General features: G+C 47.4%; 1 protein-coding gene across 1 annotated transcript in view; it reads left to right on the plus strand.

Moving 5' to 3' along the window:
- The first annotated feature begins 1448 nt into the window (after positions 1–1448).
- The window catches only part of LOC147120647 (protein Wnt-6-like), a 109227-nt gene continuing 83626 nt past the window's right edge, over positions 1449–27049 (plus strand). Inside the window, exon 1 of the mRNA XM_085986810.1 lies at positions 1449–2736. Within this exon, the coding sequence (XP_085842936.1) occupies positions 2660–2736 (77 nt within the window). The 5' untranslated portion in view covers positions 1449–2659. The remainder of the gene's footprint in view (positions 2737–27049) is intronic.

Consider the following 27049-nt stretch of genomic DNA (forward strand, 5'->3'; position numbering starts at 1 on the left):
AGCTTACTGGGTTCCTTTTTTGTGTCTGTAGTTTGGGCAGAAAGTTTAAGGTACACATTTATTTGGTTATGGTCTGAGAGGGGGGATTGCTGCCTGACAGTGAATGCGTTGATATCGCAGGGGTCCAGGTCAGTGATTGTATAATCCACCACACTAGACCCAAGAGTTGAGGAATATGTGAGTCTCCCTAAGGAGTCCCCTCTGAACCTACCGTTAACTATGTACAGGCCTAAGGCTCGGCAGAGTTGCACTACCTCCCTACCGCTTTTATTTATTTCACAATCGAGGTTGTTTCGGTTTGCGATGGCTGGTGTGACATATAGAGGGGTCTGGCCAAACACATGGTTGTTGCCCTGTGGGTCTATGAAGTCAGGTTCACATCCTGTCCTTGCATTTAGGTCCCCACATAGTAGCACCTTTCCTTGGGCCTGGAAATGGCTGATTTCCATGTGGAGAGTGTCAAATATCTCCTCTTCAAAATATGGCGATTCTATTGGAGGTATGTAGATCGCACATAAGTAAACATCGTTTTTTACTATTCCTATATTTTTATCTAATTTTAGCCATACTCTCTCTCTCAGTCTCTCTCTCTCTCTTACAGTCCAATTCCAATTCCAATTCCAATTCCAATTAAAATGCTTTATTGGCATGAAAGTTTACAGAGAACCATATTGCCAAAGCTTACATAGCAAAAAGGTACAGTTTTCTCTCTCTCTCACAGTCTCTCTCTCTTACAGTCTCACTCTCTCTCTCTTTTACAGTCTCTCTCTCTATTACAGTCTCTCTATCTCTTACAGTCTCTGTCTCTCTCGCTATTACAGTCTCGCTCCTACAATCTCTCTCTTTCCTAGTCTCTCTCTCTCTTAGTTTCTCTCTCTTACATTCTCTCTCTCTTACATTCTCTCTCTCCTACTTTCTCTCTCTCTTACAGTCTCTCTCTCTGTTACAGTCTGTCTCTCTTACAGTTTATTACTTAGTCTCTCACAGTCTTTCTCACAGTCTATTTCTCTTACTCTCTCTCCTACAATCTCTTTCTTACAGTCTCCCTCACAGTGTCTCTTACTATCTCTCTCTCACACAGTCTCTATCTTACAATCTCTCTCAGTCTCTTCTCCTTTACAGTCTCTCTTTATCTTACAGTTGCTCTCTCTCTCTCTACATACCTGTCTTGGCTCTCAGGTGAATAACCGGAGTCCTTTACCTCTCTCTCTCTCTCCCTCCCTGCCGGCTGATTCCTTCTCCATTCCTCCAGTGCTTACTGTAAACAGATCCTGCAGCGACCCTAACCCGCCATCACCTCCTCCTCCTCCTCTGCCCTTCTCACTGCTTTGACTGACACACCAACATTTTTTGGGGGGGCCGGGAGCGACGTCAGCGAGGAGCGTAAGATGAGCGAATGTGTGGGAGAAGAGAGTGATTGTTCCCTTCGCTGGCAACATACCCAACATCGCAAACACCCAGGACAGAGCTGAGCGCCGGAGCCCTGCCAGAGCTGAGCTCCGCCTGGGAGCGAAGGGTCTCTCGGAGCTGCTCTCAACTACCGCCAACTTCATGGACCTGCCTTAAAGAGCCACCTCTGCTCTGTGTGTGTGTGGTTCTAACACAATCTGCGTTGATTCTCTCTCCTCCCCGCCCCTCCAGTTAACCCACTGGTTGATTCTAATCTGCTTTAAAAAAAAAAATCTTTCTTTCTGGCAGTTGCCGAGGAACTTGCTTCAACTTCCAATCCGATCTGGGACACTTGGAAAAGGAGCAAGGAAGCCAGCCGGGGGAGAGGGAGACCCGTCCTCTGGTCTGATCTGTTTCGCAGGTTATAATATTATTGTGATTCAAAGGGGTGCAGAGTCCTCCAACCACTGTATTGGGAGAAGAAGACATTTGACTTCAATTGGAAATGGCCCTCCAAGGGTCAGAATGAGCGAACTTCCAGCTGATTTCCAGATATATCTCTCTCTTTAATTTTCCAACTCGATGTGAGCTGTGTTTCTCTCCGAAGTTGCTACGACCTGTCTTTAACTCCCAGTCGAGCTTTAGTTCTTGCCCTCCCCTCCCCTCCCCTCCAACTTCTCAATCAGTTGGGACTACCAAAGATCGAGATCCAGGTGAGGTCTCCAAGGTGAGAGAGAGAGAGAGCGGGGGTCTGCTCACCTTCTACCCCTCCCCTCGACAAGATCCCCGGGACCCTCCCTTTCCAAAGTCTTCCATGTAAAGATCTCCATTAATCGGGTTTCCAACACTGCCACCGTCTCTCCGCCCGGCGCCTGGACCTCGACAACCCCTTCTTGGGGACCGTCTCAAAGTTCCTCCACATCGGTTCCATGTTGTCCAGATCTCCCTTCCCTCCAATGAGAAAATCCTCCCAACTGCTCCGCAACCCGCCAGCGCTCGGACCTCAGCTCACCGCCCTGAGAAGACCTTGACTCCTCGCAGCTCAGGAGACTCCTGGCGCCCAGAACAACCTTCTTCAGTGTCCAGCTCCCGGGAGCAGCAGCATCCCATCGCCAAGTTCTCGATCTAACCAGCCCGGGGCAGTGAGACGACCCCAGCTCCCCTCTGCCCCACCATCAATCCCGCAGCAGGGCTCCGTTTGACCGGCTGAGTGGAGGTCACTTTTAGCCCCGAGAGAAGCGCCGTGTCCAGCAGCCCCGCTGACCAGAGGATGGAGCCGGTGTCTCGGGTTCAGCTCGCCCTATTCTTCTTCCTCCTGTGTCCTGCCAACATCATCAGTCTTTGGTGGTGAGTAACTAAAAGAGAATGATCCTTTCTCTGTCTCTTTGTCTTTCCCTCTTGTCTCTCTGTTATCTCTCTTGTCTCTCTCTGTCTCCCCTCTCTCTCTCCCTGTTCCTCTTTCTATCTGTCTCTTTTTATTCCTGTCTCTTTCTTTCTCTTTCTTGTCTGTCTTTTTATTCTCTCTCTCTGTCTTTCTCTCCTCTCTGTCTCTTTCTTTCTTCTCTGTCTCTATCTTTCTCTTTCTCTCTGTTGCCCTGTCTCTTCTCTCCCTCTCTCTTTCTCTCTTTATATAAATGCAAGTCTTTTCTCTCTCTCTGTCTCTCCCTCTCCCTCTTTCCCTCATCTCTCTCCCTCTTTCTGTCACTTTATATCAATGCAAGTCTTTCTCTCTCTCTCTCTGTCTCTTACTCTCTCTGTCTCTGTCACTCCCTCTTTCTCTCTCTCTCTCTGTCTCTTACTCTCTGTCTCTTACTCTCTGTCTCTGTCACTCCCTCTTTCTCTCTCTCTCTCTGTCTCTTACTCTGTCTCTGTCTCTTACTCTCTGTCTCTGTCACTCCCTCTTTCCCTCTCTGTCTCTGTCTCTTACTCTCTCTGTCTCTGTCGCTCCCTCTTTCTCTCTCTGTCTCTGTCTCTTACTCTCTCTGTCTCTGTCACTCCCTCTTTCCCTCTCTGTCTCTGTCACTCCCTCTTTCCCTCTCTGTCTCTGTCTCTTACTCTCTCTGTCTCTGTCGCTCCCTCTTTCTCTCTCTGTCTCTGTCTCTTACTCGCTGTCTCTGTCGCTCCCTCTTTCTCTCTCTGTCTCTGTCTCTTACTCGCTGTCTCTGTCGCTCCCTCTTTCTCTCTCTGTCTCTGTCTCTTACTCTCTCTGTCTCTGTCACTCCCTCTTTCTCTCTCTCTCTCTGTCTCTTACTCTCTGTCTCTTACTCGTTGTCTCTGTCACTCCCTCTTTCTCTCTCTCTCTGTCTCTTACTCTCTGTCTCTTACTCGTTGTCTCTGTCACTCCCTCTTTCTCTCTCTCTCTGTCTCTGTCTCTGTCTCTTACTCTCTCTGTCTCTGTCACTCCCTCTTTCTCTCTCTCTCTCTGTCTCTTACTCTCTGTCTCTTACTCGCTGTCTCTGTCACTCCCTCTTTCCCTCTCTGTCTCTGTCGCTCCCTCTTTCCCTCTCTGTCTCTGTCGCTCCCTCTTTCCCTCTCTGTCTCTGTCTCTTACTCTCTCTGTCTCTGTCGCTCCCTCTTTCTCTCTCTGTCTCTGTCTCTTACTCGCTGTCTCTGTCGCTCCCTCTTTCTCTCTCTGTCTCTGTCTCTTACTCTCTCTGTCTCTGTCGCTCCCTCTTTCTCTCTCTGTCTCTGTTTCTCTCTCTTTGTCTCTCCCTCATTCTCTTCCCCTCGTCTCTCTGTCACTTTCTCTCTATCTCTCCCTCTGTTTCGGTTCTCTCTTCCAGTCCTTTTTACTTAAGCTCTTTCCCCTGACATCTGAACAGACAGAAAGTGAAGCTAGACAAGATTATTCACATATTAAAGGGCACAGTCTTCATAAGAAAAGAGTTTTCTTTTCTGTAGATACACAGCGACATAAATCACATCTCTGCACAACTTGCACGTGCCATTATAGTGACAGGAATAACTCGCGGCTTTTCACTCTTCCCCCCCACCCCCAATAAGCCTTTAATAAATCTCCTCAGTGCACTTAAGTGTTAATTGTATAATGTGTTACAGCCAAACATTTCCCCATTCATTCTTACAGCAATCTGTTCAGCAAAGAACATGGGACAGACTCCAAGAGGCGTGTGTGTGTGTGCAGACACCAGTGCTGCCCCCTCTCGCCAAGTGTGAAACTGGACTGGGCACAGGATCGTGGCTTGACTCCTGATCCTTTCTTTGCTGCTGTCAGAAATTCATTGAAAACCTTAACCAATGTTTCCTTTTTTTAAATTCATTCACGGGATGTGGGCGTCACTGGTAAGGCCAGCATTTATTGCCCATCCCTAATTGCCCCTGAGAAGCCACCTCTCGAATACAACTGAGTGGCCTGCTGGGCCATTTCAGTGGGGCAGTTAAGAGTCAACCACATTGCTGTGGGTCTGGAGTCACATACAGGCCAGACCGGGTAAGGACGGCAGATTTCCTTCCCTAAAGGACATTAAGTGAATCAGATGGGTTTTTACAACAATCCGCTAGTTTCATGGTCACTATTACTGATACTAACTCGCTTTTTATTCTAGATTTTTATTTAATTGAACTTAAATTCTCCAGTTGCCATGGTGTTACTTGAACTCATGTCTCTTGATCATTAGTCCAGTCCTTTGGGGTACTAGTCCAGTAACATAACCATTATGCAACCACACCGTACATCGCAGAAAAACGGACTTTTATTTTCTAAGACAGACTTAATGGTGTGTGCGTTACGTTTTAGAATTTTCCGGACAGCCCAGGTCCTTAAGCTGGATGGTGGAGGGGAGTAGGGTCAGCTCTATCCCATTGATTTTTACCATTATAAATCTAGGAACAGGAGGAGGCCATTCAGCCCCTCGAGCCTGTTCCGCCATTCAATGAGATCATGGTTGATCTGGAAATCAATTCCATTCCCCCCCCCCTTGGCTCCACATCCCTCGATACCCTTAGCCAACAAAAATCGATCCATCTCAGTCTTGAAAATTTCAATTGACCCCCAACATCCACGGCCTTTTGGGGAGAGAGAGTTCCAGATTTCCACTAGTGTGAAGAAGTGCTTCCTGATTTCATTTTTAAAACGCCTAATTTTAAGTCTCCCTAACATCTGTCTGAGGCTGAACCACACTGTTCGCAACCTTGGTGTCATATTTGACCCTGAAATGAGTTTCCGACCACATATCCGCGGCATAGCAAAGGACACCTAATTCCACCTCCGCGACATCGCCCGTCTCCACCCTTGCCTCAGCTCATCCGCTGCTGAAACCCTCATCCATGCCTTTGTTACCTTGAGACTTGACTATTCCCACGCACTCCTGGCTGGCCTCCCACATTCCACCCTGCATAAACTTGAGGTCATCCAAAACTCGCACCAAGTCCCGTTCGCCCATCACCCCTGTGCTCGCTGATCTACATTGGCTCCCGGTTAAGCAGCGCCTTGATTTCAAAATTCTCATCCTTGATTTCAAATCCCTCCATGGCCTTGCCCCTCCCTATCTCTGTAATCTTCTTCAGCCCCACAATCATCCCGAGATATCTGCACTCCTCTAATTCTGCCCACTTGAGCATCCCTGATTATAATCGCTCCACCATTGGTGGCCGTGCCTTCAGCTGCCTGGGCCCTAAGCTCTGGAATTCCCTGCCCAAACCTCTCCGCCTCTCTCTCCTCCTTTAAGATGCTCCTTAAAACCTACCTCTTTGACCAAGCTTTTGGTCACCTGCCCTAATTTCTCCTATGTGGCTCGGTGTCAAATTTGTTGTCTTATAATACTCCTGTGCAGCGCCTTGGGACGTTTTACTATGTTAAAGGCGCTATATAAATACAAGTTATTGTTGTTGTTGCTTTATTCCCCCTTGTTCGGGACTCCCCCCCCCCCCCACCAAAGGAAATAGTTTGTCTCTATCCACCGTAGCGAATCCCTTTATCATTTTAAACACCTCGATTAGGTCACATCTCAACCTTCTAAACTCAAGGGAATACAAGCCAAGTTTGTGCAGCCTGTCCTCATAATTTGACTCTTTAAGCCTCGGTATAATTCTGGTGAATGTGTAAGTTGTTCACAAGTGTGCCAGTGTCTAATGGACTGTGTGACTACATTGTCCAAAGTACTAATCTCAGCTCCCTTCCTACCAATCACAAAAAAGTACTGGTTGCTCATTTCTTCACCTTTAGTGCATATTATAAGAGGTCAGTGTTATTTTAGCAGGAGCGTAGTGTGCTGTAACTAAATATTCTTGATGTGACACTTTATTCAAAGTTATTTAATCCCCCCCCCCACCTCCCGACCAATCTTTGCTCCTCCTCTCCTGAAGGCACTGACTCCTGAGGGGGTTTGGTTTCATTACATCAGCAGCCCTCTCCAGAGACTTAAGCACAAAAATCCAGTGCAGTACTGAGGGAATGCTGCACTGTCGGAGGTGCCGTCTTTCGGATGAGACATTAAGCCGAGGCCCCGTCTGCTCACTCAGGTGGGCGTAAAAGATCCCGTGGCATTATTTTGAAGAACAGCAGGGAGTTCTCCCCGGTGTCCTGGGGCCAATATTTATCCCTCAACTAACTTCACTAAAAACAGATTATCTGGTCATTATCACATTGCTGTTTGTGGGAGCTTGCTGTGCGCAAATTGGCTGCCTTGTTTCCTACATTACAACAGTGACTACACTTCATTGGCTGGGAGTTTAGAAGAATGAGAGGTGATCTCATTAAAACATACAAGATTTTGAAGGGGATTGACAGGGTAGATGGTGAGAGGCTGTTTCCCCTGGCTGGAGTGTCTAGAACTAGGGGGCAGTCTCAGGATAAGGGGCCGGCCATTTAAGACTGAGATGAGGAGGAATTTCTTCACTCAGAGGGTGGTGAACCTTTGGAATTCTCTGCCCCAGAGGGCTGTGGAGGCTCAGTAATTGAGTATATTCAAGACAGAGATCGATAGATTTTTGGACTCTAGGGGAATCAAGGGATATGGGGATCGGGCAGGAAAGTGGAGTTGAGGTCGAAGATCAGCCTTGATCTTGTTGAATGGTGGAGCAGGCTCGAGGGGCCGAATGGCCTACTCCTGCTCCTATTTCTTTTGTTTCTTATGTAAAGCACTTCGGGACATCCTGAGGTTGTGAAAGGCACTATACCAATATCTTTCTTTTTTCTTTTCTGGGTATCTCCGACATTTGGCCATTCTATGTAGGTGAGCATTGGCAAGCTGGTCAATGGTGGTGGGCACCATAGCCAAGGTCGATTCTCTTCTCACCCAACAACCACACTCGGAGGCATTCCTGCAAGGGGTCATTGGATAGCAATTGGACCAGGGACCCCGGCTGATTCTTCTTCACCTCAACTTGAAGGAAGGGGTGGGCCAGGGGCGGGCGGGGGGTGCAGATGAGTCCAAGTGCAATGGCTCTACTGCTGCTTTGGAGCAAACAACTAATTCAGCTTAGACTAGGGAGTGAGCTTGGGGCTTTTTGGTCCAGATGGCCCAGTACTACATCAGCCAGTGCCTTTAGTTAGTGGGCCAACAGGGCAAGTTGCAAAGTCAAGGTTATTAATCCGTTACAAGCCTTGGACTTAACATTGCCGCTGGTAAATTCTGTTACATAGTTCTCCAAGGTGCTGGGGCTCTGCTGTGGTTGAGGCTCGAAGGGCCGAATGGCCTACTCCTGCTTCTATTTTTCTATGTGTAACACCCCCACCTCCGACTCAGAAGGTTGTGGGTTCAGGTCCCATGCCAGAGACTTAAGCACATAATCTCGGCTGGCACTTTATTGCAGTACTGAGAGAGCACTGCACTGTCGGAGGTGGCGCCTTTCAGATGAGACATTAAACCAATTCAGGTGGTCTGCCCTCTCAGGTGGACGTAAAAGATCCCATGGCACTATTCAAAGAGGAGCAGGGAGTGCTCCTTGTATTCTGACCGATATTTATCTGTCAGCCAACATTTAAAGCAGATGCACTGGTTACCTTTCTCAGTTCTGTTTGTTGCACATTGGCTGTCATGTTTTCTATATTAAACCAGCGACCACGTTTTGAAAAGTACTTCATTGGCTGCAAAGCGCTTTGGGGCGTCCTGAGGTCGTGAAAGGTGCAAGTTCCTTCTGATATTACGTTAAGAATCTTTCTACTTGGAACTGTGGGAGCTTCAAGGCGACGTAACAAAAATTTTGATTGATAAAATGGGTCCAGATATACAAGGGCTGACTCCCTGATCGTGGAGCTTCCAGCGGAGAGCCACACTCGCAGGGGGCACTGGTTGGGAGATTGCGCGCGGGCCGCCCTTGCTTTTACGTCCATTCATCTGAACGTAAGCAAAATCAGGGGCCACGAGCCCGGCGTTTCCTGTACGCTGCCCCCCGTGGGTGCCACGCCTTGCTGGCAACGCCACGCTCGGGGAACTCCGCTCCACAGGTCGCGCCGACGAAAGGAATCAAATATTGGCGGCCATCATTTAACGATGAGGAGGTTGGGAGTCAGTAAGGAGTTCGTAGAATCGTAGAATCACGGAAGAGTGCCGCACAGAAGGAGGCCATTCGGCCCATCGAGTCTGCGCAGGTTCAGGCAGAACAGTTTTACGCACAGGTCTTTCGGGCTCTGGAATAAGTCACCAGGGACGGTCATTGAATCGAATCGTATAAACTGGTTTAAAAGTCAACCAGATGTGTTTCTGGAGAGCGAAGGGGCCGAGGATAAGGTGAGAAAGTGGGCAGCAGGTGAGCTTGATCTTTGAAAAGGGGGAAGGCTTGTCGGTCCAGATGGCCTATTCCTTGATGCTTTCTAGGGAATTTTAGGAACAGATTACTACATGCGTTGTACAATGCTTATTCTCTGCTGTCATTGCTAAACACAAGGGCTGTGTAGTGGCTGTAAGTGTATGGTGTCCTTTGATGCTAAGCTGATAGGGTAACCTGAAGTAGGGTGGGAGGAGGCTCATGTGGAGCATGGACCAGTTGGGCCGAATGGCCTGTTTCTGTGCTGTAAATTCAATGTAATTTTATGTATCCCGGGGTCCTATGTCGCTGTCGTTTTTAGTATCCTTTCACTCGCATCCTGCATTAAATAAAGGTAACTGTAGCGCAGTTGACATTAGTTTGGATTTTAAAAAGTTGTTTAAAATAACTGTGAGCAGCAAGGTAGCACGGCTGGACTGGGAGACAGCAGGTGCTTGTTTCCTGGCAGGGTTCATTCAGATTTTTATCCACCTGACGTGTGTAAAATGAGGATGTGAGGAGAGAACAGCACCTTTCAGGGACTGTGCGAATGCTTCTCATATTGTCACAATAACTGACCTTGGGCATTCCTGACTGTTGACTATAGAAACGTTGCACGTTGCCTCACATTACCATCTGCTGGTGGCAAGATAAGTCTCTCAAAAAGTTATGGACAATGCAGTTTATTTATAAAAGTTATCAGATGCGTCTGCATATTGCAGATGTCACAACTGAACAATATTAAACAAGTATTTGGAAAGAGCAAGAGAGCCAGTCATTTTCTGCTGTTTTTTTCTGACCTTGAGTTTGGACTCCCCCCCACCCCCCACCCACAACCCCTCCCCCCCCAAGAGGGAGGAGCTAAGCAGGTGCCAATCCAGAGAAGCTTCCGAGAGTGACATTAATGAGCTTCAAGTTGACTTCAACGTGTGGCCAAAAATGTTGAGAAGGCATTTTGAAGGTGGGGGTGAGATGTAGCAGAACCAAGGGGTTTCATGGGCAGAATTCCAGAGTGTTGGGGTGGTGGGGGGGAGGGGGGGGGTGACAAGATGACAGATGACTTAGGTGTCAGTGGGTGGTACTCTCGCCTCTGAGGGTCAAAGGTTCATGGATACAAGTCCAGCTCCAGAGACTTCAGCACAGAATCTAGGCTGACAGTCCCAGTGTAGTGCTGAGGGAGTGCTGCACTGTCGGAGGTGCCGTCTTTTGGATGAGACGTTAAACCGAGGCCCCGTCTGCCCTCTCGGGTGTACGTTAAAGATCCCACGGCCACTCTTCAAAGAAGAGCAGGGGGAAGCTCTCCCCGGTGTCCTGGGCCAATGTTTATCCCTCAACCAACATCACTAAAACAGATTTTCTGGTCAATTTTGCAATTGCTGTTTGTGGGAGCTTGCTGTGCGTAAATTGGCTGCCGCATTTCCTAATTTACAACAGCATTACTTCAAATGTTGACTGTCAAGCGCTTTGGGATGCCCTGAGGTCGTGAAAGGTGCTATGTAAATGCAAGTTCTTTTCTTTCTTTGTGTGACTGATGGTAAAGTGGAGGGAGGGGGGAATGCAAAAGAGAGGACGTTTGGAAGATTGGAGGAACATGAGGCCGAATGAAATTTCTGACTAGTAAGGGCATCAAGGGATATGGCAATAGGGCTGGTGAATGGAGTTGAGGCAGAAGATCAGCCATAATCTCATTGAATGGCGGAGCAGGCTCGAAGGGCCGAATGGCCTACTCCTGCTCCTATTTCTTATGTTCTTATGTTCTTAGTGTGAGTGAGGTTGTGGAGGGATTTGTAGATGAGGGCACCGAGTTTGAACTCGATGCACTGAGGGACAGAGAAGGGTGATTGGTGAAGTGGGACTTAGTGCAGGTCAGGGTGGAGGTGGGCCGCATTCTGGCTGAGTTGGAGTTCATGAAACTCAGGAAGAACAAATCGGAGAGGTCAAGTCTGGAGGTGACGAATGTGTGGACGAGGTTCTCGGTGGCAGTGAGGGTGAGGTAGGGATGGAGGCGGGCAATATTTCAGAGGTTGGGCTGAACGATGAAGTAGATGTGGGGGTTGGAAGCTCAGCTCGATGTTGAATAAGACATCAAGGATGCAGGTTGAAACTGATCGAACATCCACGTACGGGGATAGATTCAGGGATATGGTACGCATTTCTGGCAGGATAAATGCCTGTGGTTTTAAGATTGGAATTCAATCATAATGGGCCCTGCTCATGTTCATAAGCTCTTCAGTTGTGATCTTATAGTTTATGAGTTGCTTAGGACTACTCCATAGAAACATAGAAACATAGAAGATAGGAGCAGGAGTAGGCCATTCGGCCCCTCGAGCCTGCTCCGCCATTCAATAAGATCATGGCTGATCAACCAAGTTCAGTACCCTGTCCCTGCCTTCTCTCCATATCCCTTGATCCCTTTAGCCTTAAGAAATATATCCAACTCCTTGAATATATTTAATGAATTGGCCTCTACTGCCTTCTTTGGCAGAGAATTCCACAGGTTCACCACTCTCTGGGTGAAGAAATTCCTCCTCATCTCTGTCCTAAATGGCTTACCCCTTATCCATTTAATTGTGATTCTTACCATCCATCTTATATGTAATTATAATGTACTTTTGTCATGGAGAGGGAAGGGATGGATGGATAGATAGACAGAAAGAAAGAAGTCACAGGTTTCATGATTGATAACTTACATTCCTTATGCAGGCACATGACCAGTCACTTTCTTGTATCTCAAAGGTTGTAAAACAAATTGTAGAATAGCTTTCATTCAAAGAGCTTAGTGACAAATTTTAAGAGGAAAAATGATTGCATTGTTGTGTGTGTGTGGCATGTGACCGTGCCTGTGTGTGTGAGAAAGAGAGCCTAAAGCAGTCAGGCAAATTTCTTGTGGCCCTCTTGGTCCACTTGCTGCTATTAGCCGCCTTTTCTTCGTTCATGCCCCTTTAAGATAGAGTGTTGAGTGCCACTAGTTCTATTCTGTAATTAGATTGTTTTGTCACTGCAGTTTTCTGCCCTCTACTCCTGAAGGCATTGACTCATCTTGCGGTACGCTTCCATGGGCGCTGGCTATCCTCCAGTACCTAGCCCCGTGTCCACTCTTCATGTCTAAGCTTTAGTGTTGGCACTGGATATGCGACATGAGGAAAAACATTTCTACGCAACGAGTGGCTAGGATCTGGAATTCACTGCCTGAAAGGGTGGTGGAGGCAGACTCATTCGTGGCTTTCAAAAGGGAGTTGGATAAGTACCTGAAGGAAAAAAAAAATTGCAGGGCTATGGTGAAAGGGCAGGGGGAGTGGGACTAGCTGAAGGGCTCTTGCAGAGAGCCGGCACGGGCTCGACGGTCCGAATGGCCTCCTTCTGTGCTGTAACTATTCTATGATTCAAGTGGCATTGCTCATGGTAAGCGGGACAATATGTTCTTTTATTTGACAATAGCATGCTAGCACATAATGCACAATGCAGCCCATGTGCAGCAGTGCTGGAATATTTGGACCACGCATGCACCAGTTCCCAATTGAGCTAATCTCACCTGCTCTTCCGCATCAGTTTCTGGTGCTCCCGGCGCATTGCTCATAACATGCCAGGATCGGAATGTCAACCAGCAGCCAATAAAGGGCTGCTGGCTGCTTGTTGTTTGCCGGGTTGATTTTTCCAGCTTGGCGGGGGACGGAAGTGATTGGTTATGGAGCAGAGTGCACCTGCACAGGACAGGGATGCAGGATAAAGGGGTGGGAAGGGGCACTTTTTACTTTCTGTTATGAGATCGCTGATTCACCATCCATTCCACAAACATTATTTTTTATTCGTTCATGGGATCTGGGCATCGCTGGCTTTATTGCCTATCCCTAGTTGCCCTTGAGAAGGTGGTGGTGAACCACCTTCTTGAACTGCTGCAGTCCGTGTGGTGAAGGTACTCCCACAGTGCTGTTAGGGAGGGAGTTCCAGGATTTTGACCCAGCGACGATGAAGGATCGGCGATATACTTCTAAGTCAGGATGGTGCGTGACTTGGAGGGGAACTTGGAGGTGGTGGTGTTCCCATGCGCCTGCTGCCCTTGTCCTTCTAGGTGGAAGAGGTCGCGGGTTTGGGAGGTGCTGCCAAAGAAGCCTTGGCAAGTTGCTGCAATGCATCTTGTAGATGGTACACACTGCAGCCATGGTACGTCGGTGGTGGAGGGAGTGAATGGTTAAGGTGGTGGATGTATTATTTTCCTGCTAGGTTGGAGTTGTGTTTCAGTGGCATTTCCCTCTAAGGCCACAAAGCCTAATTCATGTAAATCAGCAACCTGAGGTCAGTCAGAGTTCAATTGCTGCATGGCGAGGGCCGTTTGCAGATTGGAAATTGCTTGTACTTTCTGGCTCTAGGAATAAGGGGTGGTGGGGGAAACAGCCTGAAATGACGATCTTTCTCTCATTTTTAATACACTTGACACTTTGAAATGTGCTGCTTGAAGTATGGTGGACATGGTTTATAATACACCACATACATATACTAGGAATTAAAGGATATGATAGACATTAGTGAGAGATGTATTGCGGAATAATGAAGCAAGTGATTGGCTCAAATTTCAGGATAAGTAGACAGTGATGTTTTTTAATCAGCTTAGATTTCAATCAGAAAAGTGTGACAGAGTTCTTGTGCTAGTTAAGATGTGACATGCAGTATACACAAGACAGGAATATATATAGAAGGTAGCTGGTAGCTAGTTACAAGGCTGTAATCTAAAAAGGTATGTTTATTATGGGTACAGAAACATAGAAACATAGAAGATAGGAGCAGGAGTAGGCCATTCGGCCCTTCGAGCCTGCTCCGCCATTCAACGAGATCATGGCTGATCATCCAAACCCTAGCACCCAGTCCCTACACCGACAGCCATCCCACCCAAGCCCTATTCCCCATAACCCCGTAACCCCACGTATTTAATCCCCCCTAACACTAAGGGCCAATTTTTATCATGGCCAATCAACCTAACCCACACATCTTTGGACTGTGGGAGGAAACCGGAGCACCCGGAGAAAACCCATGCAAACACAGGGAGAATGTGCAAACTCCACATAGACAGTCACCCGAGGCCGGATTTGAACCCGGGTCCCTGGCGCTGTGAGGCAACAGTGCTAACCACTATGCCACCGTGCATAGTGCTTCTGTTAAAGGACAACTAATCCCGAGCCCTGGACTAATGATCCAGAGACATGAGTTCATAATCCCACCACAGCAACTGGGGAATTTAAATTCGGTTAAGTAAATAAATCCGGAATAAAAAACTAGTATCAGTAATGGTGACCATGGAACTACTAGATTGTCGGAAAAACCCACCTGGGCTAGTAATGTCCCTTAGGGAAGGAAATCTGCTGTCCTCAGCCAGTCTGGCCTATATGTGACTCCAGACCCACAGCAATGTAATGTGGTTGACTCGTAACTGCCCTCTGAAGTGGCCTAGCAAGCCATTCAGTTGTACAAGGCGGCTCCACCACTTTCTCAGGGGCAACTAGGGATGGGCAATAAATGCTGGCCTTGCCAGCGACGCCCACATGCCGTGAGTGTATAAGAAAAAAGAAGTCCTGATGCAATACTTGAGTGGTTCGCGAATATTAGCAGAAAGATTGAATTACAGCTTTTTGCTCAGTGATATTTGATATTTGTGCACAACATATACAGGTATATGCTGGGTGGGTTAATTACAAAACAGTTTGTTTTCATTTTTTCATGGCGAAGTATTTGGCTCCGTGAGTGTGTGGCAGAGACAGAGCTGCGATATCTGTGAAAGGATAATAAAACTGACAAACCAAGGGTTTACACATTACATGAGTGGTAATGTAATACATACCTGGGAGTGAGTTACAGGCTGGAATCTAATCGAGGGGTTCAGGTGGTTTATCTATAGAATAATGGATACCCAGGAGTGAGTTACAGGCTGGAATCTAATCGAGGGGTTCAGGTGGTTTATATATAGAATAATAGATACCCGGGAGTGAGTTACAGGCTGGAATCTAATCGAGGGGTTCAGGTGGTAAATATATAGAATAATGGATACCCAGGAGTGAGGTACAGGCTGGAATCTAATCAGGGGTACAGGTGGTTTATATATAGAATAACAGATACCCAGGAGTGAGGTACAGATTGGAATCTAATCGAGGGGTTCGGGGGGTTTATATATAGAATAATGGATACCCGGGAGTGAGTTACAGGCTGGAATCTAATCGAGGGGTTCGGGGGGTTTATATATAGAATAATGGACATCCGGGTGTGAGTTTCAGGCTGGAATCTAATCAAGAGGTTGAGATGGTTTATATATAGAATGCTAGATACCTGGGAGTGAGTTACAGAATGGTACACACTATAACAGTGGTGGAGGGAGCGAATGTTTAAGGTGGTGGATGGGGTGCCAATCAAGCGGGCTGCTTTGTCTTCGATGGTGCCGAGCTGCTTGAGTGCTGTTGGAGCTGCACTCATCCAGGCAAGTGGAAAGTATTCCATCACACTCCTGGCTTGTGCCTGATGGACAGGCTTTGGGGAGTCAGGAGGTGAGACACTCGCCGCAGAATACCCAGCCTCTGACCTGCTCTCATTGCCACAGTATTTATGTGGCTGGTCCAGTTAAGTTTCTGGTCAATGGTGACCCCCAGGATGTTGATGGTGGGGGAGGTTTATTGAGTCATGAAATAACACAGGGCAGCATATAATATAAAATGTTTTGCGGGTAAATCAGACAGTAGCTGCCTAACACAAGGACCCAGTGAAATAATACATGATCACTTTCTTTGTTATCAGTTTGTGATCCAAATGTGGGCTGACTGAGTAGGAGTTATAAAGCACAAACTATTGCGTAATGCGGTCTCAAGTTTTTTCAATGTTACTCGCAGACCTCCTGTGTTGCTGCTTCTCACTGCTGGCTGTCGCTTCATTTGCTAGACCCCCCAAATTTTAAGCATCCTGGGTCAATATTTATCCCTCAACCAACGTCACTGTAACAGATGATCGGGTCATTATCACATTGCTGTTTGTGGGAGCTTGCTGTGTGCAAATTGGCTGCCGCATTTCCTGCATTACAACAGAGACTACACTTCAGAAAAGAAACGTACTTCATTGGCTGTAAAGCACTTTGGGACATCCTAAGGTCATGATAGGTGCTATATAAATGCAAGTCATTCTTTAGAACTCAGTGATTTTGAGGTGTTCAGAATTGGTGCAGTAAATATTAAAAATAATTTAGTGTATAGTTGGGGCCTCTATCGGCAATATTTTGAACAGTGTTGTTAATAATCCATCCTGACTTGTACTAAAGATGGGTTGAATCATGGCAGCCCCATTATTGTAAGAGTGAGATAGAGAGAGAGAGAGGGCATGAATGCATGATAAAAGCTAGCATTCCTGGTATGCGTTCAGCTGCCACAGTCTAATGTTTGGATCAGTATCTGTGTACTAATGGTTATAATTAATCTTTTAGTTTGCATTATACTGGGATTAGGGGGTGGAGAGATGATTAAAGCTCAAGGCATGGGTCTCCATTCATTATTTTAGTGCAAAAGACACAGAATTGCTCATTACAGCAGTTTTTTTTACTTGAAGGTTCAGGGTGGCACAGTGCCGGGGAACACTGCTGGGTCCAGGGTCTCCAGAGTGAGCTTGGACCGGTCTCCATCCATTTCCTATCGGGTCTGGACCCAGAACACAAAAGTGCCTCCAACACTAAAGTGGGATTCCACAGGGTGGCTGGTATGGCGAGTGTTGATGTAGCTAGGAGGTCCCAGAGCAACGGCATGTGTCTAAGTGGCATTGCTGGATTGGAACCCAATGTCACCTTGTCTCCATCCAAGTGAACATTTTTTATAGATGAGTGCTTTTTGGATTAAGGGCCCGAGGAGCCAACGACAGAAAGTGACTTGTTTTATGAGTGAAGAGCGGATAACAACAACAACTTGCATTTATAGAGCGCCTTTAACGTAGTGAAATGTCCCACGGTGCTTCACAGGAGCGTTATCAAACACAATTTGACACTGAGCCACATAGGACAGGTGGTCATAGAGGTAGGTTTTAAGGAGCGACTCAAAGGAGGAGAGAGAGGTAGAGAGGCGAAGAGGTTTAGGGAGGGAATTCCAAAGCTTAGGGTCCAGGCAGCTGAAGGCACGGCCACCAGTGGCAGGGCGGTGGAAATCGGGGATGCGCAAGAGGCCAGAATTGGAGGAGCGCAGAGAGCTCGGAGGGTTATAAGGTTGGAGTAGATTACAGAGATAGGGAGGGGTGAGGCCATGGAGGGATTTGAACACAAGGATGAGAATTTTAAAATCGAGGCGTTGCTTAACCGGGAGTCAGTGTAGGTCATAGAATCATAGAATCATAGAAATTTACAGCACAGAAGGAGGCCATTTGGCCCATCTTGTCCGTGCCGGCCGACAAAGAGCTCTCCAGCCTAATCCCACTTTCCAGCATTGGTCCGTAGCCCTGTAGGTTACGGCACTTCAAGTGCATATCCAAGTACTTTTTAAATATGATGAGGGTTTCTGCCTCTACCACCCTTTCAGGCAGTGAGTTTCAGACCCCCACCACCCTCTGGGTGAAAAAGTTTCTCCTCAAATCCCCTCCAAACCTCCGATCAATTACTTTAAATCTCTGCCCCCTGGTTATTGACCCCTCTGCTAAGGGAAATAGGTCCTTCCTATCCACTCTATCTAGGCCCCTCAGAATTTTATACACCTCAATTAGGTCTCCCCTCATCCTCCTCTGTTCCAAAGTAAACAATCCCAGCCTATCCATTCTTTCCTCATAGCTAAAATTCCCCAGTGAGCACAGGGGTGATGGGTGAACGGGACTTGGTGCGAGTTAGGACACGGGGCAGTGAGTACAGGGGGTGATGGGTGAACGGGACTTGGTGCGAGTTAGGACACGGGGCAGTGAGCACAGGGGGTGATGGGTGAACGGGACTTGGTGCGAGTTAGGACACGGGGCAGTGAGCACAGGGGTGATGGGTGAACGGGACTTGGTGCGAGTTAGGACACGGGGCAGTGAGCACAGGGGGTGATGGGTGAACGGGACTCGGTGCGAGTTAGGACACGGGGCAGTGAGCACAGGGGGTGATGGGTGAACGGGACTCGGTGCGAGTTAGGACACGGGGCAGTGAGCACAGGGGTGATGGGTGAACGGGACTTGGTGCGAGTTAGGACACGGGGCAGTGAGCACAGGGGTGATGGGTGAACGGGACTTGGTGCGAGTTAGGACACGGGGCAGTGAGCACAGGGGGTGATGGGTGAATGGGACTTGGTGCGAGTTAGGACACGGGGCAGTGAGCACAGGGGTGATGGGCGAACGGGACTTGGTGCGAGTTAGGACACGGGGCAGTGAGCACAGGGGTGATGGGTGAACGGGACTTGGTGCGAGTTAGGACACGGGCAGCAGAGTTTTGGATGAGCTCAAGTTTACAGACCCGAGTATAGGATGTGGTACGTCCAATGGAGAAGACGTGAATACTGCACCCTTAGCCACAAAGGCCCCTTTAGTTCCTCTCTCACACTCTTGAGCAGAGAAAGCCCATCATCTGATCCTTCTGGCCTCCAGTCGTTCTCTTTCTGTTGCAACCTTTCTTGCCTCTATTTCATTGGTATTGCTTTGGTCATTGCTGCTCTGAACTTCCCTCTCGTGTTCCTCCTAAGCTTACAATATGCCATCCTCCATGCTTTTCTCCTCACTGTGTTAAAATCAAGACTTCTGACACCATCCCTTACTCTAACCCCCTCCCATCAAACTCCTTACCTCCCTCAGTCTTCCTTCCTATATTCTGCAGGCTGCTAAAACGCGAATTCACCACCTTTACCTAAATCACAACATTAACTGCGCTTCAAAAAGTACTTCAGTGATTGTAAAGTCTTAAGGTTGTGAAAGTTGCTGTGGAAATGCAAGCCTTTCTTTCTTTCTTCAACTCTATTCACCTTTGATGTCCTGCACTGTGGGCATTGTCCTTCCATTTAGGTTGCTCAATACTGTATTTCCTTCCCAGTGTGTGTTTGCTGTAGAACAGTGACTACAGTCATTGTACAGGGATTCTAAATTCCTACCCTTGAATGAAAAGTCTCGCCTATTGTGACAAAAAAAATCTTTTTTTATACAATGAAAATACTGACATTTCCCACCAGTTTCACTGCTTGATGGAAGCCCATAGGGCGGATGAGGTACCGTAACCCATGAACACGTGAAGAGGAGTTGTGTAAAGATCACATCTCACCAGCAGCCAAGGGATACACGTCCCCTGACCCACTCTAGATATAACGGGGAAAAAGATGGGAATAGCTTCTTAAAGCGGTTTCTATATTGATGCGGATAGAATCATAGAAACATAGAATCATATAATCAGAGAATCATCGAATCAGAGAAACAGAGAATCATAGAATCATAGAATGGTTACAGCACAGTAGGAGGCCATTCGGCCTGTCGAGCCCGTGCCGGCTCTCTGCAAGAGCACTTCAGCTCGTTGCACTCCCTAGCCCTTTCCCCGTAGCCCTGCAAATTCTTTTCCTTCAGGTATTTATCCAGGTACTTTGATCTCCGCGGGTTCACTTTGCCGGCTCGCGCGAGCTGGAACTTGAGTTCCAGCGAGGGTAGCGAGGCGCCAGTGTTGGTGGTCAACAGCAACAACTTGTGTTTATACGGCACCTTTAATGTAGTAAAACGTCCCAGGGCGCTTCACAGGAGCGAGTGTCAAACAAAATTTGACACCGAGTCACATAAAGAGAAATTAGTGCAGGTGACCAAAAGCTTGGTCAAAGAGGTAGGTTTTAAGGAGCGTCTTAAAGGAGGAGAGAGAGGCGGCGAGGTTTAGGGAGGGAATTCCAGAGCTTAGGGCCCAGGCAGCTGAAGGCACGGCCACCAATGGTGGAGTGATTATAATTGGGGATGCTCAAGAGGGCAGAATTGGAGGAGCAGCGATATCTCGGGGCAGGGGAGGTCGGGGGGGGTGGTTGTGGGGCTGGAGGAGATTACAGAGATAGGGAGAGGCAAGGCCATGGAGGGATTTTAACACAAGGATGAGAATTTTAAAATCGAAGCGTTGCTTAACTGGGAGCCAATGTAGGTCAGCGAGCACAGGGGTGACGGGTGAAGGGGATGTTGTGTGAGTTAGGACACGCACCGACTGTATGTAGCTCCCATGAATGGCGATAATCAAGATGGAGTGTTGGTTAAATTCATTCTAATTATGTTATGGTTTCTGTTCTTAATTGCACCAAACTAGGGAAGATTTAGACACACAGGAGGCGTGCTATCAGACAATAACACAAGTACTCTTTTGGCACCTTGCACACACCACGATTGATTCAAATTGCCATTCCAATTTGTCATAGTTAAGTATTTTCAAAATTCTATCTTTCTTTGTTGTGATAAATTGAATCCAAATGTCAAACCTACCAAATCCCAGACCTTCTTGACCTCAAATCTACCGAACTGCAAACCTTCCTAATTCCAAATCCTACTTAATCCCAAATCTTCCAAACCCCAAACTGACCTAATCCCAAACCTAACAAACCCCGAACCTTCCTAATCCCAAATCTACCAAACCCCCAAACGTACATAACCCCAAACATTCCTAATCCCAAATTTTCCTGACCCCAAATCTTCCTAATTCCAAATCATGATGGCATTTTTGAAAGGGAGGGCGCCAGTATGCAAGGAGAGGGAATCACTTAGAATGTCTGTTAGCATCGGAGCTAGGAACGCAAACTGGTGGTGGGGGGGAGGAGGGGCGGTGGTGCTGGGGTCATCAGTTTTGTTCGGGATGCAGTCAAGGGAGCAGGAGGTGAGTCTCATGGACGGGATGGGGTCAGAGGGGGCATGACGGAAGATGGGAGAGCAACGAGCGAGAGAGAGAGAGACGCAGGCTCAGGGCGAGGGAGGGGAGGGGCTGCCGAGAAGTTTAGTTTGGTGGGCAAGGGAAAGTGAGGAAGCAGCAGATGCGGCTGAATGGTGGTCTCAATCTTAGTGATGAAGAAGTCCATGAGCTCCTCACACTTGTTGTTGGAGGTGAGGGCCGAGGGGGCAGGTTAGGGGCGGTTTAAGGAGATGGCTGGTAATGCAGTTACGAAGCCAGGGATTATCTTTGCTCTCCAGAATGACCCTGGAATAGTGTGCCAGGTACGTGCAAGTGTGCGCCCTTTGGAGTTGAAGGAGACAAAGGAAATTCGAACGAGATGTAAAACGGGCAGCCCTTTTGCTATCATCTGTTTTTATGCCCGGTGATTGAAATTAAAATGACCCCTATTGTGTTTTATAAAAGTCTTGCGCCTACTGCAGGTTTTATCCGTCACACTTGAGTGTCACACACTTAGAGCGTCGCACTCTATACGCAAATGACTTTGTCACATTTTCACCTGATTGGCGCAAAATTTCATATCATTAAAACTGCACCAAATCATGACAGAACAGCTAAGGAATGTACCAATTGAAAAGGGGGAAGTGTCTACATAAACTTCCAGTAAGGATGCCGATGGCGTAATGCTTGGAAGAACTACGGCATACGCAATGGATTCCTTATAGAGGAGCCCACAGTACAGCCTGAACGATCAAACCTTCCTCGCAAACAGTGGACAACCATCAACCGCCTCAGAACGGGTCATGGTAGAGGCTGCCACCTTCTCCATAGATGGAAGATTAAAGCATCCCCATCATGCGACTGTGGAGCTTCTAATCAGATCCTGGAGCACATCATTGCGCACTGCCCTCAGAGGAAATTCACAGGCAGCCTACAAGATATCCACGCTGTTACACCGGAAGCTTTGGCCTGGATATCTGACTTAGATATTGACATTTAATTTGCTTTGTTACTACCATATAGAAGAAGAAGAAGGATGTCTGATAACAACCAGCCAACAATGAGCAATCAGCAAAAAGCTGACAATAAAAATGAAATTGTCTGCAAATATATTTTGAAAATTGACCTGGCCACCATGTTAGATTCACACTAAGTGGAGAAACAGGTGCTGTAAGCAAGGTTTGCAACATAAGAAAGAGATAGCATAATTTACAAGAAACAAACTCATACCCGTAGTATTGAGTCCTCCCAAAGTGCCTCACTGCACCCTTCTCCGCACTGAACTCTGTTGTGTATGTACCTTTAAGGGAATAACTGGTCTCAGACTGCAGTACCGGCAGTGACCACCCCTGTATAAAAGGCGCTAGAGAGCCTCTGTTGTTGTAGATTCGTTTATGCCTTTCACCAGTAAAGATTGTTTTGTTTTCTCTCCTGCTAGTCCGTGTCTCAATCATTCACGGACTTAACACTGGCGACGAGTTAGAAACGAACTTACCTGCAACTCAGCAGCAGCTCCGATGACGTGTTGAAGGTCGGAGCCAGAAGAAAGAAGAAAAAAAAAAAAAAAATAGGCCATTGAAACTCGAGAAACGGGCGTCGACCGTCAATCATTGATTTCAAAACTTGCAGGAGAGACTGTCCAGAGCCAGGCTGGGTTCCTCGGTCCGTGGTTTCCCAGCTAATCGGGCTGGTGGCAGGTAGTGCTCTGATCCTTCCTGGGCTGCAACGGGGCCGGGCAGCGAGTCGGGAAGCAAAGAGAGAGAGAGAGGGTGGAGCATACAGGGCGCGGCCGGTGTTTCGAAGCTGGGCAGCGTTCGGACCTCAGAAGAGGGAGGGAAGTGTCCCAGAGGGTCCGCTCCACGACGGGAAGATAATAAAAGAAAACAAATATTTAACGCGCAGGAAACCGTGGAAAGCAGCGCTAACAGCGGGGAAGAAGGAAAAGCGCGGGAGGCGCCATTTTGTTAAATCGGAGAAGAAGGCAAAGCGCGGGAGGCGCCATTTTAGATTTGCAAGATGCCGAAGACTGGCTGTATCACTGCTTTTGATAATACATTAGAGGACTGGACCACGTATGTGGAAAGAGTCGAGGTATATTTCGAGGCAAACGAAATAGCTGATGAGAAAAAGGCATCGGTATTGCTAAACGTAATGGGCGCTAGAACGTACGGCCTATTGCGGGACCTGATTACTCCAGCCAAACCGAAGGCGAAGAGTTTTAACGAAATTGTTGCTGTTCTACAGGAGCACTTAAACCCTGCACCGCTGTTGATAGCAGAAAGATTTAAATTCCACAGGAGAACTCAGCACAAAGATGAGAGCAATGCAGAATATCTTACGGAACTACGCAAGCTATCAAAGCACTGCCAGTTCGGAGCAGGACTGGCAGATACCCTACGGGACAAATTTGTCTGTGGACTCCTGAGTGAAGGAACACAGAAGAAGTTACTCGCAGAAAAAGAGCTGACGCTAGATAAGGCTTTCAGCGTGGCAGTATCGTATGAAGCAGCAGCCAGGGGAGCTGCAGAAATTCAACAAAAACCACAGGAATACGGCACCCACGAAATGACACGGGGATTTGCAAAATGTTATCGCTGCGGCAGAACTAACCATGACCAGAAGGACTGCTGGTCCAAAGACAAAATATGCAGACAATGCGGGAAGATTGGACACATTGCACGAGTTTGTAGGTCTGGGAAGAAGACCAGCGACAACAAAAAGGCTACTAAGGAACCGTACAAGAAAGTACAAAAGATGACGGACAGTAGTTCCGAAGACCAGATGAGCGATAGTGAAGCCGGAAACAGAAGACTAAGCTGTCTCAAACTTCACAATGTAATCACAAAAGAGGATCACCGAACCATTTGGGTCACTCTCACGATAGCAGGGTCCCAAGTTAAAATGGAATTGGATACAGGATCAGCGCTAACCGTCATGAATCGACGAGACTACGAGCGGCTATTTTCACACATACCCTTGAGAGAGACATCCATCGTCTTGACGACGTATACGGGGCAAAAAGTATACCCCAGAGGAAAAGTAAGGGTGCCTGTCGAATACAATGGCAAGAAAATACAGAAATTGTATCTCTACATACTGCCAAATGGTGGACCACCGTTATTGGGACGGGAATGGATCAGGAAGATAAACTTAGATTGGCATTCCATTCATGCAATGACGGTGGACGGTAAAAAAGATGAAGACGTCACTCCTGGACGATTGTCAACAATCTTAGCTAACGCCAAAGAGGTATTTCAACAAGAACTGGGCACGCTTAAAGGCGTAACCGCCTCGATAAAAATAGAAGAGAATGCAGTTCCCAAGTTTTTCAAAGCGAGACCGGTACCATATGCAATTCGCCCAGCCGTCGAGGCAGAGCTGGAGAATCTGGAGAAGGCGGGCGTGTTGTCTAAGGTCGACTGGAGCGAGTGGGCGACACCCATCGTTCCTGTCATGAAGAAAACGTTAACCAATAAGTCCGGAGAGCCAAGGAAGATTCGCATCTGTGGGGATTTCAAGTTGACGGTGAACCCTGTCCTTCGCACAGTACAATATCCTCTTCCAAGGATAGAAGACATCTTTGCCTCGCTGTCTGGAGGGAAGCGTTTTACAAAAATTGACCTAGCACAAGCATATTTGCAGATGGAGGTTGAAGAGTCCTCTAGGAAGTATCTCACGATAAACACTCACAAAGGTCTTTACCAGTATCATCGATTGGTATTCGGAGTAGCATCGGCTCCGACGATATGGCAAAGAGCGATGGAACAAGTCCTGCAAGGGATTCCGGGGACTCAGTGTTACTTGGACGACATCCTTATAACAGGTGAAGATGACAGTGAACACCTTAACAACCTAGAACAGGTGCTCACTAGACTACGGGAACATGGGCTGCGAGCCAACCGCCCCAAGTGCGAGTTTTTTAAGAAACAGATATCGTATTGTGGCCACGTGATTGATGAAGACATAAGTCCCCTGACAAAATTGAAGCGGTTGTTAAGACCCCAGCGCCTGAAAATGTGTCGCAGCTGAGGTCATTCCTCGGGTTGGTGAATTACTATCATAAGTTTTTGCCGAATTTGTCGACAATTCTGCACCCACTGAATGCCCTGCTACGAACGGGGGTAGCATGGAAATGGAGCGATGATTGTAAGCGTGCTTTTCAGAAGAGTAAGGACTTAATCACTTCAAAGGAAGTATTGGCTCACTACAACCCAGCACTGCCAATCAGGCTGGCGTGTGATGCGTCTCCCTACGGCATTGGGGCGGTACTGTCACATAAATTCCTTGATGGTTCGGAGAGGCCGATAGCTTTTGCATCACGCTCGTTAACTTCTGCCGAGCGTAACTACGCCCAGATTGACAGAGAGGCCCTCAGCCTAGTGTGGGGGGTGAAGAAGTTCAATCACTATCTGCACGGTCAAATATTTACTCTACTAACCGATCATCAACCTCTTGTCTCCATTTTCAACCCTCAGAAGGGCGTACCGATAATGACAGCACAACGGCTGCAGAGATGGTCCCTTTTTCTAGGGGCACACCAATATGACATCGAGTACAAAGGAACTAAACAGCATGGAAATGCTGATGGATTGTCACGTCTACCGTTGCCGACGGTGGAAGAAGAAGACCTTGCAGTGGATCCAATGGAGTTATTCCACTCGACCATAGTCGAATGTCTCCCTGTGACGAATGCAAACATAGAAAAGGAAACACGGAATGACCCGACACTATCACGGGTCTATGATTTAACGGTGAAGGGATGGCCAGCACATGGCGAACCACTGCTGCCAGCACTCTCGCCGAGAAGAGAACAGCTGTCAGTGTGCAGAGGAACCTTGATGTGTGGATCCAGAGTAGTAATTCCACCTAAGTTGACGGATAGAGTGCTCAATGAGCTTCATGAGGGTCATCTGGGTGGGGTAAAAATGAAGAGCTTAGCCAGAGCGTTTGTGTGGTGGCCAGGAATCGATAGAGAAATCGAAGAGATGACTAAGAGCTGTGCAGGATGCCAGAAGGTCCAAAACGCCCCACCACAAGCTCCTCTGCATCCATGGGAGTGGCCCTCATCTCCACGGCAAAGGGTGCACATTGATTTTGCTGGTCCCTTCATGGACTCGATGTTTTTAATTGCGGTGGATGCACATTCAAAGTGGCCAGAGGTAATAAAAATGTCCTCAACCACCATGGAAAAAACTATCACAGTTTTACGAACCATATTCGCCAGGAATGGGCTGCCTGAACAGATTTGCTCTGACAATGGACCACAGTTTGTGTCTGAAGAGTTCCGGAGGTTCTTAAAGAACAATGGTGTTAAGCATTACACATCTACCCCATATCATCCAGCCACTAATGTATGGGTAGAAATGAGAAATAGCAAGGGGAGGAAAACGTTAGTGGGTGTGATATATAGGCCTCCAAATAGTAATATGGAGGTGAGGGAAGGCATAAAAAGGGAAATTAGAGAAGCGTGCGATAAGAGCACAGCTGTCATCATGGGTGACTTTAATTTACATATTGATTGGACTACCCAAACTAGTAAAAATTCTGAGGAGGAGGAATTCCTGGAATGTTTTCGGGACGGTTATCTGGACCAATATGTCGAGGAGCCGACTCGAGATCAGGCCATTTTAGACTGGGTATTGTGCAATGAGAAGGGACTTATCAGCAATCTTCTTGTACGAGGCCCCTTGGGTCAGAGCGATCATAATATGATCGAGCTCTCAGTCGAGATGGAGAGTGAGGAAATTGAATCAGAGACTAAGGTCCAGAACTTAAATAAAGGGAATTACGAGGGTATGAGACGGGAATTGGGTAAGATTGATTGGGTGGTGTTTCTGGGGGGATTGACAGTGGATAGACAATGGCAAGCATTCAAAGATAGAATGGAAGAATTCCAGAACATGTTTATACCAGTTTGGCACAAAAATAAACCTAAAAAGGTGACTCAACCGTGGATAACGAGGGAAATTAGGGACAGCATAAAATCAAAAAAAAGGGCATATCAACTGGCAAAAAAAAGCACCAGACCGGAAGATTGGGGGCAGTACAAGATACAGCAAAAGAGGACAAAGGGATTAATCAGGAAGGGGAAAATAGAATACGAAAGTAAACTTGCAGCAAACATAAAGACAGACTGCAAAAGCTTTTATCGGTATATCA

Source organism: Somniosus microcephalus, chromosome 4 (assembly GCF_052327205.1).
Source record: "Somniosus microcephalus isolate GS21.2 chromosome 4, FLI_Smic_1.0, whole genome shotgun sequence".
In the NCBI taxonomy this organism is placed as follows: domain Eukaryota; kingdom Metazoa; phylum Chordata; class Chondrichthyes; order Squaliformes; family Somniosidae; genus Somniosus; species Somniosus microcephalus.